Source organism: Wolffia australiana, chromosome 8 (genome assembly GCF_029677425.1).
Source record: "Wolffia australiana isolate 7733 chromosome 8, ASM2967742v1".
Taxonomy (NCBI): domain Eukaryota; kingdom Viridiplantae; phylum Streptophyta; class Magnoliopsida; order Alismatales; family Araceae; genus Wolffia; species Wolffia australiana.
In genome coordinates, this window is record NC_135842.1 from 17,326,361 (window position 1) to 17,339,547 (window position 13,187).

The 13,187-nt window shown below is 38.1% G+C and overlaps 2 protein-coding genes and 1 long non-coding RNA gene across 3 annotated transcripts; 1 reads left to right on the forward strand and 2 right to left on the reverse strand.

Moving 5' to 3' along the window:
• Nucleotides 1–797: 797 nt before the first annotated feature.
• LOC144706629 (small ribosomal subunit protein uS14-like) lies at nucleotides 798–2,216 on the forward strand. The gene is made up of 3 exons (XM_078579624.1): nucleotides 798–1,016; nucleotides 1,633–1,732; nucleotides 2,069–2,216. The coding sequence occupies exons 1-3, from the start codon at nucleotides 955–957 to the stop codon at nucleotides 2,075–2,077; spliced, it is 171 nt and encodes a 56-aa protein (XP_078435750.1). The 5' UTR covers nucleotides 798–954; the 3' UTR covers nucleotides 2,078–2,216.
• A 451-nt stretch (nucleotides 2,217–2,667) lies between these two features.
• LOC144706657 (uncharacterized) lies at nucleotides 2,668–4,291 on the reverse strand. The gene is made up of 3 exons (XR_013582294.1): nucleotides 4,126–4,291; nucleotides 3,154–3,253; nucleotides 2,668–2,936 (listed from the first exon to the last, which is right to left on the reverse strand). It is a non-coding gene; the product is annotated as an uncharacterized LOC144706657 (long non-coding RNA).
• A 652-nt stretch (nucleotides 4,292–4,943) lies between these two features.
• LOC144706656 (uncharacterized) lies at nucleotides 4,944–8,709 on the reverse strand. The gene is made up of 5 exons (XM_078579658.1): nucleotides 8,569–8,709; nucleotides 8,327–8,447; nucleotides 8,140–8,243; nucleotides 6,845–6,976; nucleotides 4,944–5,216 (listed from the first exon to the last, which is right to left on the reverse strand). The coding sequence occupies exons 1-5, from the start codon at nucleotides 8,569–8,571 to the stop codon at nucleotides 5,190–5,192; spliced, it is 387 nt and encodes a 128-aa protein (XP_078435784.1). The 5' UTR covers nucleotides 8,572–8,709; the 3' UTR covers nucleotides 4,944–5,189.
• Between the last annotated feature and the right edge of the window lie 4,478 nt (nucleotides 8,710–13,187).

Consider the following 13,187-nt stretch of genomic DNA (forward strand, 5'->3'; position numbering starts at 1 on the left):
CCAGAGAGAGGGTTAAAGAGAGAGATAAAGAGACATACATAGAGAGAGATAGATATGAAAGATAGATAGATATATATAGAGAGAGAGAGAGAGAGATGGAGCAAGATCGGTAGATAGAGAGAGAGAGAGAGAGACAAAAGAGAGGGTCAAACAGAGAGATAGAGAGAGGGATAAAGAGAGATATACATTTACAGAGACAAATAGAGAGAGCCCGAGAGAGGGTTAAAGAGAGAGATAAAGAGACATACATAGAGAGAGATAGATATGAAAGATAGATAGATATATATATATAGAGAGAGAGAGAGAGAGATGGAGCAAGATCTGTAGATAGAGAGAGTGAGAGAGAGACAAAAGAGAGGGTCAAATAGAGAGATAGAGAGAGGGATAAAGAGAGATATACATTTACAGAGACAAATAGAGAGAGCCCGAGAGAGGGTTAAAGAGAGAGATAAAGAGACATACATAGAGAGAGATAGATATGAAAGATAGATAGATATATATATATATAGAGAGAGAGAGAGATGGAGCAAGATCTGTAGATAGAGAGAGTGAGAGAGAGACAAAAGAGAGGGTCAAATAGAGAGATAGAGAGAGGGATAAAGAGAGATATACATTTACAGAGACAAATAGAGAGAGCCCGAGATAGGGTTAAAGAGAGAGATAAAGAGTCATACATAGAGAGAGATAGATATGAAATATAGATAGAGATATATATATATAGAGAGAGAGAGAGAGATGGATCAAGATAGATAGAGAGAGTCAAAGAGAGAGAACCAGAGAGAGGGTTAAAGGGCGAGATAGAGAGTGAGACAAGGAGAGAGATTTTTTTTTTTTTTGAAAACATTTGAAACGGTCACCCGAATAAATCGGTAACCATCTGACAAAGAGAGAGATAAAGAGACACACTTAGAGCATTGTTCGGTGATTGAGATCGAGTTTGCGGACTGGAGAAGGATGGGCCACGCCAACATCTGGCACTCGCATCCAAATAACTATGGCCCTGGATCGAGGGTCTGGTAAGTATTTCCGTTTGTATTTCCTGCGTTAATCTCGGTTTCGTCGTTTTCGATTGCACGTTTTGGTCTGCGTCGCCCGATGTGCCTTTACTTGGTAGTTTGACCCTGAAATTTTCCTCCTACTTGTTTAACCTCTGTTGTTGCAATCGCTGAATGATTACTCAAATGTTGATTTCGTTTGTAATCTCGTTTTCGTTGGTTTATATTGCGAGTATGCTTATGCCTTGCATATATTGAAATTCCGCGCAGAATATCTCTTATTTGATTTCATTTGAACTTTGAAGTACCATTTTTTAAACGACTTAGTCTTCTCTCGAATGTTGATTTCTTTCCGCCAGATTCATACACTCGGCTCTTGTATTATATTCGTTTGATACTCGTAGGTAGTTATTGCACATAGTTCTTCTCAGGATCATTTCATGGTTAATGGGATTTTATGTGTGCATAGATCGAATATCCTCACTGCTTTAGTATCCTTCTATTCTTCGATATGGAGGTCTGCTCCAATGATTTGGAAAACAGTATTAAATTCATATTAGCATTTAATGGTACTCACTCCTTCAATCCAAATTTAATCATCAATTTTATCTCCCTAATCGATCTTCTATCTCTCCAGCCGCGTCTGTGGCAACTCTCACGGCCTTATCAGGAAGTATGGCCTGATGTGCTGCAGACAATGCTTCCGCAGCAACGCCAAGGAGATTGGATTCATCAAGGTACACACTTAATCCCTTTTTCAATATCGAATAAATTTCATTCTCGTATCGAATAAATTTATGAAGTCTTTAAACCCATTTCCAGATCATTATTTCTCCAGTTTTTCATGTTACTTATAGAGGTTCGATTCTTATTATAGTTTAGGGATTCATGTTCTTCTCAAGCATTCTCGTTTGATGTTTTGTTGCAGTAGCTACCAGAAATACAATTCTTTCGGATTACTAACCTATTCCCAATCACGTCATATGATTCGGTTATTAGGCACTCCTAGTATTGAAATTATTTCAATTGATTTTAGGATACCTTTTTTTACTGCAAATTTGTTTCTTTCGCAGTACCGCTAATCGAATGGCCTTCAAACTGGTGGGGTGCTTCTCAACCGCCTTTATTTTGTCCCAGAAAATTGTCGTTTTTATTTATTTTTTGCTGGATTTTAGGATCGTCGATACTATCTTTATTTTACTATTGCACTTGCTAAGCTTATCTCATATCTTCGTAACTTCAGGGTTTCATTTACTGAAAATGATACTCGAAGAATCAGTGTCAGAGTTAAGTCGGGCAAAAATTAGCAATCAAAGACTATCAGTTTTGGTTTGAAAATTAGCAATCAAAAATTAGCAATCAAAGACTAAAGGGTTTCAGTAGGCGTGAAGTATTTATATAATAGTGGAACTGCTAATTTTAACGTAGGCGTGAAGTATTTATAAAATATTAATTAGTCTATAGTTAAACTATCTAATTATTGGATTCCGACGCTGTGTATATAATAATTATAACATTATATGCATACTGAGTAACGTTGTGAATAAAATTTTAGAACTATTCGTTCTAACGTAAGGATGTCATATTATCCAAAAAATATTCTTCCAAACATAGTAACATTATGGTTTATAGTTTCTAAGAATTAGTCCTCATGCAGGCATCAAACAAATAATTAGAGCTACCACCGATAGGTTAACAAGCGCCAAGACTGAGGATACAATAGAATTTGTAAATACCATAGTACAAAGAGATCACCATATTAGTGAATGTATATGTTTGGTATTGTTTCAGTTTGAACGTCAAACATCTACATTACATGTAAGTCCAATTTATGGTATTTATACCATCCTGATAGAGAGAGAGAGAAATCAGCAGCCTAACCATGCAGGAACAGGGTGACTATATTTGTATCCACATTGGCCTTAACTGGAGACGTGTTACCTGATATGGTATTATTACTTCAATACATAAGCAGCCTAAACAAGTTTCAACATTATCCAAAACCAACTGGACACAAACCATTGATTAATTTAGTATTAAATTAGTTTAAAGAGAGGTCGAAATCACAAATAATGCTTGAACTATGACCATCATGGTAATAGTTTGAATTTCACCTAGTTTAACAAAACGTATCACCTCAACAATTAATCAAGCTTACCTTGATGAATCCAATCTCCTTGGCATTGCTCCGAAAGCACTGCCGGCAACACATGAGCCCGTATTTTCGGATCAACCCATGGGAATTGCCGCAGACCCCGCTGTCAATGAAAATTTTAAGCTAGATTAGATATAATTAAACCATGATCCAAACAACCCGTGGGGTAAAAAATGAATTCAGCCATGAACGCATGTTGTTGAAGGTTATTAATAAATGAAAGGTCCATAACTTACGCAAACCAAATCCGAGAAAAAGAAAAAAGGAAACAAATTTTGAAGGCATTGGGGTGGGATATCCAGTCTTCGTGAAAAACTAATTAAGAAAAATATACTGAACTGCGTTCAGCACAGAAAGCATAAGTGCAATAACAGAAACCGCTCCAACCAGCGTTCAAACAATAAAAATATAAGAAATGATGTGTTGCATTAAGCAGAATCAAAAGTAGACTATCCTTTATAGATCTAGATGTAGTTTTTTCAAAAGTTTGTGAAAGAAATGATGAAGGCAAAAGGGTAGCGGATCAAAGAAGTTCTCTCCTTCTGATTAGGCGCGCTAGTTCTCTCAATATTCCCAAATTTTAGAAGCGCCACACCCAGAATGGCATACTATTCTAATGCCAAAAAGCATCGAAGGAAAACCCTATTTCTATGTCATGGCAGGAGAGTCGACCTCAAACGTGGCAAAAACATAAAATTCACAAGAACTCCAGAGATTTTCAAACCGAGATGCTCACAAATCATGTTGCAGATACAAACGATTTTCTTTAAGAAATCGATTCCGACATTACAAATCAAGAAATCGAGGCGTAATACTAAACTTTGCTACTCTGAAAATTTTAAACCCGAAATCCTACCACATCACGTTTCAAATTAACCAATTTACTTCCAGAAATTGAACGCAGCAGCCGCGAATCAAGAAATATAGGAGAAAACGAGCGACAATGGGCAATGATTCGCAAAATTCTTCACTGACAAGGCAAGAAACCGTGAAGAGCTATAACCAAACACGCGATCCAGGTCCATAATTCTTTGGATGAGAGTGCCAAATCGCAGAGTGCCCCATGATTCGTTCCTCCACGAGATCGAAGAACCTCGTACACGCCGCTTCCAAACCCTAATCAAAGACTCTAATAACCACTCCAAACCCTAAACGACGCCTTAATAAGCACTCCAAACCCTAATCCGGATTAATCGCAACCATTGATTGGGACACGTGTAAGTGGGCGATTGGGGGATTGAAAAAATATTTAGTAATCCAAAATTTTTGTACAAATTTGCACACTGACGAGGGTATTGTCAAAATTGTGCGACTTGTGCGATGTCCGGTGCGAATTTCCGCAAAAATCCGCACCGCACATCGCACGGAGCTTCTAGTGCCGTCGAAAATTCGCACAGTCGGTGCAAAATTTCGCACCGCACCGCACGCCATTTCCTAACTCTAAACCCTAATAACCCCTCCAAACCCAAAACAAAAACCCTAATAACCCCACCAAACCCTAATCAAAACCCTAATAACCACTCCAAACCGTAATCAATAACCCTAATAACCACTCCTAACCCTAATCAAAAACCCTAGTAACCACTCCAAACCCTAATCAAAAACCATAGTAACCACTCCAAACCCTAATCAAAAACCATAGTAACCACTCCAAACCCTAGTCAAAAACCCTAATAACCACTCCAAACCCTAATCAAAAACCTAATAACCACTCCAAACCCTAATCAAAACCCTAATAACCGTTCAAACCCTGAACCAGATGAGTGGCAAGCCGCAATCGGGACACCAGTAAGTAAGCGATTGGGGAATATAAAAAATGTCCAGTAATCCAAAAATAAATGGAAGTTGTTCGAAAACACCCTCATCAATTTAAACAAACGCAATTAGGCCCTCGTATTTTTTGTTTTTGGACACAGGACAGAAGAACATCTAAGAAGACTATAAATAGGAAGGAGTCGCCCAATCATCATCACAGTCAACGCCTCGAGAAGGAGACTACCGAAATTCCAGGGCCCATATTTTTGCAAAGTCTCTGCAGATCAGATGAGAAGCTTCTCGATCGCGTCCTGCCCAAATCGCAGTTTCATCAGTTTTAGAGAGAGATAGATGGAAAAAATGAGAGATTAATAGTGAGAGGCATAGGAAGTAGCTGTAGAGAGAGAAGGAACAGCTTGCCCTAGAGAGAGAGAAGAGAGATAGATGGGGTGAGAAATTAGTAGTGAGATGCATAGGAAGTAGTTCCAGAGAGAAGGAACAGCTTGCCCTAGAGAGAGAGTAGAAGAAGAGAGATAGGTGGGAAAAATGAGAGAATAATAATAGTGAGATGCATAGGAAGTAGTTGTAGAGAGAAGGAACAGCTTAAGGTAGAGAGAGAGAGAAGAAGAGAGATAGATGGGAAAAATGAGATATTAATATGGAGATGCATAGGAAGTAGTTGTAGAGAGAAGGAACAGCTTAAGGTAGAGAGAGAGAGAAGAAGAGAGATAGATGGGAAAAATGAGATATTAATATGGAGATGCATAGGAAGTAGTTGTAGAGAGAAGGAACAGCTTAAGTTAGAGAGAGAGAAGAAGAAGAAGAGAGATAGATGGGAAAAATGAGATATTAATAGGGAGATGCATAGGAAGTAGTTGTAGAGAGAAGAAACAGCTTTAGGTAGAGAGAGAGAGAGAGAAGAAGAAGAGAGATAGATGGAGCGTGAGAAGTTAGTAGTGAGATGCATTGGACGAAGTTGTAGAGAGAAGGAACAACAGCTAGCCCTAGAGAGAGAGAATAAGAGATAAATGGAGAGTGAGAAATTAGTGAGATGCATTTGAAGTAGTTGTAGAGAGAAGAAACAGCTTGCAGTAGAGAGAGATAGAAGAGAGATGGGGAGAGAGAAATATAGTAAAACATGTAGAGAGATGCATAGATAGTGGTTGTAGAGAGAAGAAACAGCTAGCTGAATAGAGAGAGAGAGAGATGGAGAGTGAGAAATTAATAGTGAGATGCAAAGGAAGTAGTTGTAAAGAGAAGAAATGGCTTGCTGTAGAGAGAGATGGAAGAGAGATGGAGCGAGTGAGAAATAGAGTAAAACATTTAGTGAGATGCATGAGAACTGGTCTCTCGCTGTCTCTCTCTTGCCCCGTTTTACTCTAGTAAAGAGAGAGAGATGGATAGATGCATACAAATACATAGGTAGATGGGTAGGAAGGTGGATAAATAGATAGATAGATAGATAGATAGATAGATAGACAGATAAGAACTGCAAAAGAGAGAAAATTAGTAGTAGATGGATTGATGGAGAGAAAGAAACAGGTATCCTAGAGAGAGAGTGTTGGATGGAAAGATGGATAGACAAGTGGAAAGATAGACAGATGTTTTGGATGAAAGATAAAAATATATCAGGAATAGAAAGAGAAAAAAGGGCGAGAGAGAGAGAGAGACAGAGAAACGCAAGAAAGAGACAATTGAAAGAAACAATTTTGCTAAGGGACACTGAAAAGACACAAGATGGAAAGATAGATAGTGGATAAATTGATAATCAGAGATGGGAAGATGCAGGTGAAAGGAGAAAGACAGAAATAAAAGCGAGAGAGACGTCATAGAGTGAGAAACACAGACCAGCAAGAGAGATATGGAAATTTCAAAGATGTTATTAGTAAATAATAGAGTAATTAGGACGAGTTAATGAAACAAAGGGATATTTTTTTACCTTGAGCTGCTGGATTTGAGATTTTAGCTGGCTGCCTTCGTTGCTGGTGACGGAACAGGCGATGACGGGTCTGGTGACCCCGCATGCACGGCCCAGCGCCTGCTTCGAAGGAACGAACACGTATGGGACGTTCTGCAAAGGAAAATACCTCCAAATTCATTTTCAAATTTGATTTTTTTGAACAATTTAAGTTTCATATTTGATACCCCTCTTGTAAATTGTCGGCCGTAAAGCAAATGAGATACCTCCAAGAAGTGATAAATTAAGCAGTGTATATAATGATAATGATGAACAGTTCGCGCCAAATAAAGTGCATCATCAATCTCTAGAAAATTTCCAATTAAGTTAAGTTTGATAAAATGCCAAGCTAAAGCACCATAAGATATGGCCTCTCATCAAAATTAAAAAGCGTGTCTAATGATGATGAATGACTAGCTCGACATAATATATGCTTTTAATCTCGAAGAATTTCCAGGAAAGTTATATTAGTTAAAACTGTCAACCCTAGATGGACATAGCTCACCGATCAGATACAGATCCAGCAAGGGTAAGCATGGATTGCACTTGAAACACATTGAATTAAAGGCTTATGATGGAACAGATGCGAATCAAGGCTTTCTAAACGCAGAAAATTATTTAAAGGAAGCAGAATCCAAGGGGTCAGCCCAAAAGACAGGTTCAGGCATTAGATTTTAGGGTTTACGAATCGTAAAGACTTCTGACGGCTTCAAATTTATTGATTGAATTAAGCCAGAATCTACTCGATTGTGAAAATCCATAAAATTTTATCACACGTAAACCCACCACAGAAATATACTAAAATGCATTGTGAATCTTCCAAGAATTTCCAATTAAGTAAAGTTGGATAAAAAGACAACGCGAAATGTCCAAAGCTTTTCGACCGAAATGGCACGCATGGATTGGGCCTAAAACACATTAAATTTGAAGTTTTCGATGAAGGAAGTACAAACCAAGGCCTTCTAAATGCAGAAAATGATCGAAAACGAAACAGAACAAGAAAGAACCAGCGCCAAACGAGAGATTTCGACTTTACAAGTTAGGGTTCATGCATGATATACAACTCATATTTCTAAGCGAACCAAAACAATGATGGGTTCTCTATTTATTGGTCGAAAGACTAGTAACGACCTAAGGAGGAAAATACTCAATCGTAAACTTCGATAAAGATTCATAACTCGTAAGCCCGACATGTAAAATAATACTTCTCAATTCTTCGACAGAGAATGAACAGACTCATAGATTCAAGAAAGAAAGAAAAAAAATAAAGAGATTACCTTGTCTTCCGCAAGCAAGGGGAGATGCAGGAGAATCTCAAGAGGCTCGGTGTCCGCGGCCATCACAACGAACTCCGAGATTCCTCTGTTAAGGGTTTTGGTAGCTGTGTAGAGCATATTTTCCCGGATAAGCAATCGAAATCATGCTTAGAAGACAAAATAAATCGAAAAAAAAACAGAAAATAACCTTCGTTGGCGCCCTTCTTGAGCTGTTTGTAGTTCGCTGCTTGTTGGATCAGGTCAAGTATGGTGATCGTCAACTGGGCATCTGCCAAGGGATACGCTTTCGGATTCACGGCCTCGTTGCTCTTTAATCGAAGAGAAAACGGAAACAAAAACCAAATGCATATCAGTTTTGAGTTATAAAAACGATTGAGGCAAAATACTAATCAGAAAAACAAACAGCAAGATCAAAACAAACAAACAAACCATCTTCGCAAGATCAGAGAGAGAACGAGATCGTCGAAGAGATTTTCACTTCGGCCCAGAATGCGAGAACGTTCGACAACGCTATTTCGGTAGCGAGGGTTTAAGCAGGGTAGAAGAGGGGTGAGGGACGTTTGCCCTAATACACACGTGCGAGTCTTATCGCACGTGAGAGAGTTGAAGAGATCCAGACCGTCCGTTGGATCTTGGCCCAGTCGAGCCGATCCAACGTGGACTTTTATTCTCTTTTTAATGGAAATATTATATTTCAAAGATCATTTTTTCATAGTCTGTGAATAAGCCTAAGTCACTCTTGAGTGAGAAAGGGCTAAATTTAGTCACACTTCAATCGAGAAACATTATCATTCGGTCATATCATCTATGCACTAAATATATGGAGTCCCTGGTATAAAACAATTTGCATCAATGTTCTCAATTATTGTGAGGAGCACAATGTGATATCTTATTTTACATGTGCTTTCATATGAGAAATATGAACATTTCATATTTCTTGTGCATGGTGCGAGTATGTGAATGTATTTAGAATATCATTCATGGTCAAAATTCTAAGCCCAAAATATCTATATATTGGCGAACCATATCCTAGAGATCCTAAATTAGGTCCATCAAGATTTTTCTAGAATCTCACACCATCAAACATTCCACAACAATATATTGCAAACGGTTAATCAAATAAACAAATGAACTATAGAGTAAATTTAATCTCATTAAGTCATTCATATATTTAAAATGTGATAATCATGTTAAATAAATTAAGAAACAAAAATTCATTTAAAATGGTCGTAGGAATTTATAAAATCGAATCATTTAACTCTTAAATTATTTCATTCAATTCTTAAAAAAAAACATGCATCCCCATGACTCAAGGAATTTTATTGACATCAAATAAGTTAACTGTTAATTATTTAGAACAAAAAAAAAATCAATACACATTTTTCCTGGTTTTTCTAGAATTTATCTGAGATTGACTAATTTAACTTTTAAATAATTCAACTAATAATGATAAATATACGTTATAAAATTAAATCTTATTTCACATTAAGTTGTTTAAATTTAAAATATTAGTGTGAAGAAAAAATAATATGATTTTCCATGTGTTTTTTAGAAGCTTTCATAATTTTTTTTGTGTCCATAATCATTTATTTTTAAATTATTTTCGAATCAAATTCTGCCTTTTAATGAAAATCTACGTTTGAAAACTATATAATGTGCAAAAAAAACACGTGGTAAGAGGCTTGAACTCCAAACAATATGTTGTGGTTTTGAACTCCCCCACTAGGCAAGCCTGTTTGTGGTCACTTGGGTGCTTCATGATGTGTTCACCCATGTGGTGCCGCCAAAGAGGGTCTAGGCACCTAAGTGCCTAAATGCCCAAGCCACGCATGTTATGGTGCCTATATAACACTGACGTGTACAAGTCTACCTAGGTGGCCACAAGATCAACTATACTTATGGTTAGGGTTTGACATTTTGGACTGGGGACCAGTCGAACCGGACCAAACCGAGACCGTATGTCTACCATTTTAGGGTGGACCGGCTGCTCGGGCCGGATACGGTTCAATAGTCAAACCAGGCCAAGACCGGATAAATACAAAATATCATCCCCGCTTCCCCTCCCACACCGATCGTGCTTCCCTCTCCCCCACCCTTGCCTGGTCGCGTCCCCCCCCCATCTCTCTTGCTCCCTCGCTTTGTCTCTCCCTCTGTCTCTCACTTTCTCTCTCAAGCTTTTATTGCACACTCTCTATCATATTCTCTCTCTCTTTTACATGCTCTCTCTCTCGCATGTTCTCTCTCTCTTTCGCACACACTCTCTCTCGCACGTTCTCTCTCACACACACACATACACACACTCTCTCTCTCTCCCCTGTTCTCTCTCTCTTGCATGCTCTTTTTCTCTCTCTCTATCACACACTCTCTTTCCCCTGTTCTCTCTTTCGCATGCTCTTTCTCTCTCTCTTGCATGCTCTTTCTCTCTCCCCCCTGTTATCTCACTCGCACGCTCTCTTTCTCCCTTTCTCTCTCCCTTTCACACGTTCTCTCTCTCGCGCTGTCTCTCTCTCTTGTTATCTCTCTCTCACGCTCTCTTTGATGGAATATATGTGGCTGGAAAAGCCAATCACGCATTCCACATCCCATTCCATGTTTATTAATAGAACATATTCATTATAGTACACGTGTGATGCTTATAATGATCGAACTTAGTGTATTATGATGAGATCGTAATACAGATATCACTAGTCTTTAAGTATGTGTTCTAAACATTCATATTCAAAGGATACGCGAGAAGGACATTGAAATATCTGGATGCAATAACACTATCTAGCCTCACTCATATGATGAGTATGGTCGGTTCCGTAGCCATTAGTGTGAAGACACTAAGGACAGATAGTGGGTGCTCTTCGGTGGAAAGAGTTCATTGAATTGATCCGTGAAAATCCCTTAATGGTATTATAACAAACTGTCAATCAGGTCGATTCACGTCACGGTTGTACAAGTGGTACTTAGACCTAAGACACCAAAGACGTCTAGTGGATGGACAGTTGTACTTTGGCTATGGCCAACGAGTCTCTAATCATGGGATTCTAAACGATCTTAGTTTGGGTGCATCAAGAAGTTCATGAAGATGATTGAGTGGTAAATATGGGATCGTCCACCCTCGGTATATGAGGTGGCAGCTTAGGAAGATGATGCAACGAAGTCCTTGGGCAAGGTAGTGAAATATGGAGAAGAGTTCTCCGATGATTTTCGAATGCATCAGTACCAATTCGAAAGACATATTAGGGGTTGACAATTGACCATTCCCTACGTCTTCCAAGGAGCGTCAAGTGGAGGAGGGATTATACATACACGGTAACCAATGACGAACATGTTCTATGAAGTGAGTTGATACACACTCCTTTGTATCTTCTAAAACACGAGGTGTAGCTTGGTACCCCACGTGTTGTAGACTCCACCTATTGATTGGGTTTAATCGATCCAACATTAATGAATCTATATGATGATAAAGTTAATTAATTTGGAAGGCCAATAAAGGTTATTGGGTCACTAGAGTCATTAACTAGACTGATACATGGGTCTAGAGGGTCACACACAAATAGCCTTTTGGACGTCGAAAGATATACTTAAGTTTTGGGGGTTTTATAAAAAATACCCACTTAGTATAAAAATAGGAGAAGGCCTTGAATAAAATTCACCCATGCCAGAATTTTGGACGTGGATACGTCTAGAGGCTGCACTCTTGAGTAGCTCGACTTGTCTCACTCCGGGATCTAAGAATTCACGGATGTGATCCATGCAAAGGTACTTCAGTTCATAATTTTAATGATGTCGTTTGATTCCGTTCAAGTCTTCCGGTGCGGAATGTTTTGATTTATTCATCCATGTCAAGGCCTCTAGAACCCAAAAGCACATGCATGGGTGGGCATGTCACTAGATAGAATGAGTCAAATCCAATCTGCGTAAGGGGAGTCTCAAGCGTTGGCCTAGAGGTTGCTAGACCAGTCTGGGATGTAGCTAGGCTAGGCATAGCCAGCTAGGTCAGTAATGACTTAAAGAAGACAATATGATCGAGTCCTTTGCCAAGTAATGGATTATAATAGAAGAGATCATGTATGATTTACGTATGCATAAGTAGGTGATCAAGTAGGTTTTCAAAGTTTACCATAGCATAAGTCACCTTAGGAACATTAATAAGATGAGGTACTATACCTAGTAGTGATTGATGGCAGTCATGTTTCATAAATTAGACAATACTCCTAGATAGAAATATATGTGGTTGGTTGATAAGCCTAAAATTAGTGTGATTAAATGCATGTTTAAATGTGTCGTTTGGATTTAAGCTTATGCAATAAATTTATAAAATTCCCCTTTTCAAAATATAGAAAGTATGGGATGAGAAAGGAGTCTAACCACAAGGAGGTACTTCTCAAGAATTTTTATTTGGTACGATATCAGACATTGAATTCGATATCCGGTACGGCCATCTGCCATGTTCAGAACCCTACAATATCCATCATGATATTCGATGTCGTATGGATACTCAATATCCGTCTAATATCTCGTACCAAAAACCGCCCTGATTTCTACCAATTATCTGATATTAGTTGCCTGATATCTGCTATCGTATGGATATCGAAATGCAATCACTATTTAAGGCTTATGTTTTATACAAAAATATGTATAACTTTCCTTACGAGCATAGAGCTAGGGTTGAATCCATACGTAGAAAGTATTGAATAATTAAAATTTAAAGTTTATCTATTAATTAATGTGTATTTTGACAGTTAGTCTAGATTAATGAAAATTAATCCAAAATAATTTCATCAGATTTGAAAAAAATATTAATCCAAATTAAACTAATTTATTTTAAAAATTAATATAATTATTTTGGAACTTTTTATAAAAATATATAATTGAAAATACTAAATATAATATCCTAGCCTATGCTTTGGGAGTGTTGGGTGGGGGTTGACAGGGATGGACGTGATTGAAGTGGAGTGAGTAAAATAGAGGATGCCCTTGATAGGGATCGGGGTGATATTGAATACACATCGACAAGGGCGGAGGGGTTGGTTAGTGTTGGTAATTTTATTGTTTCT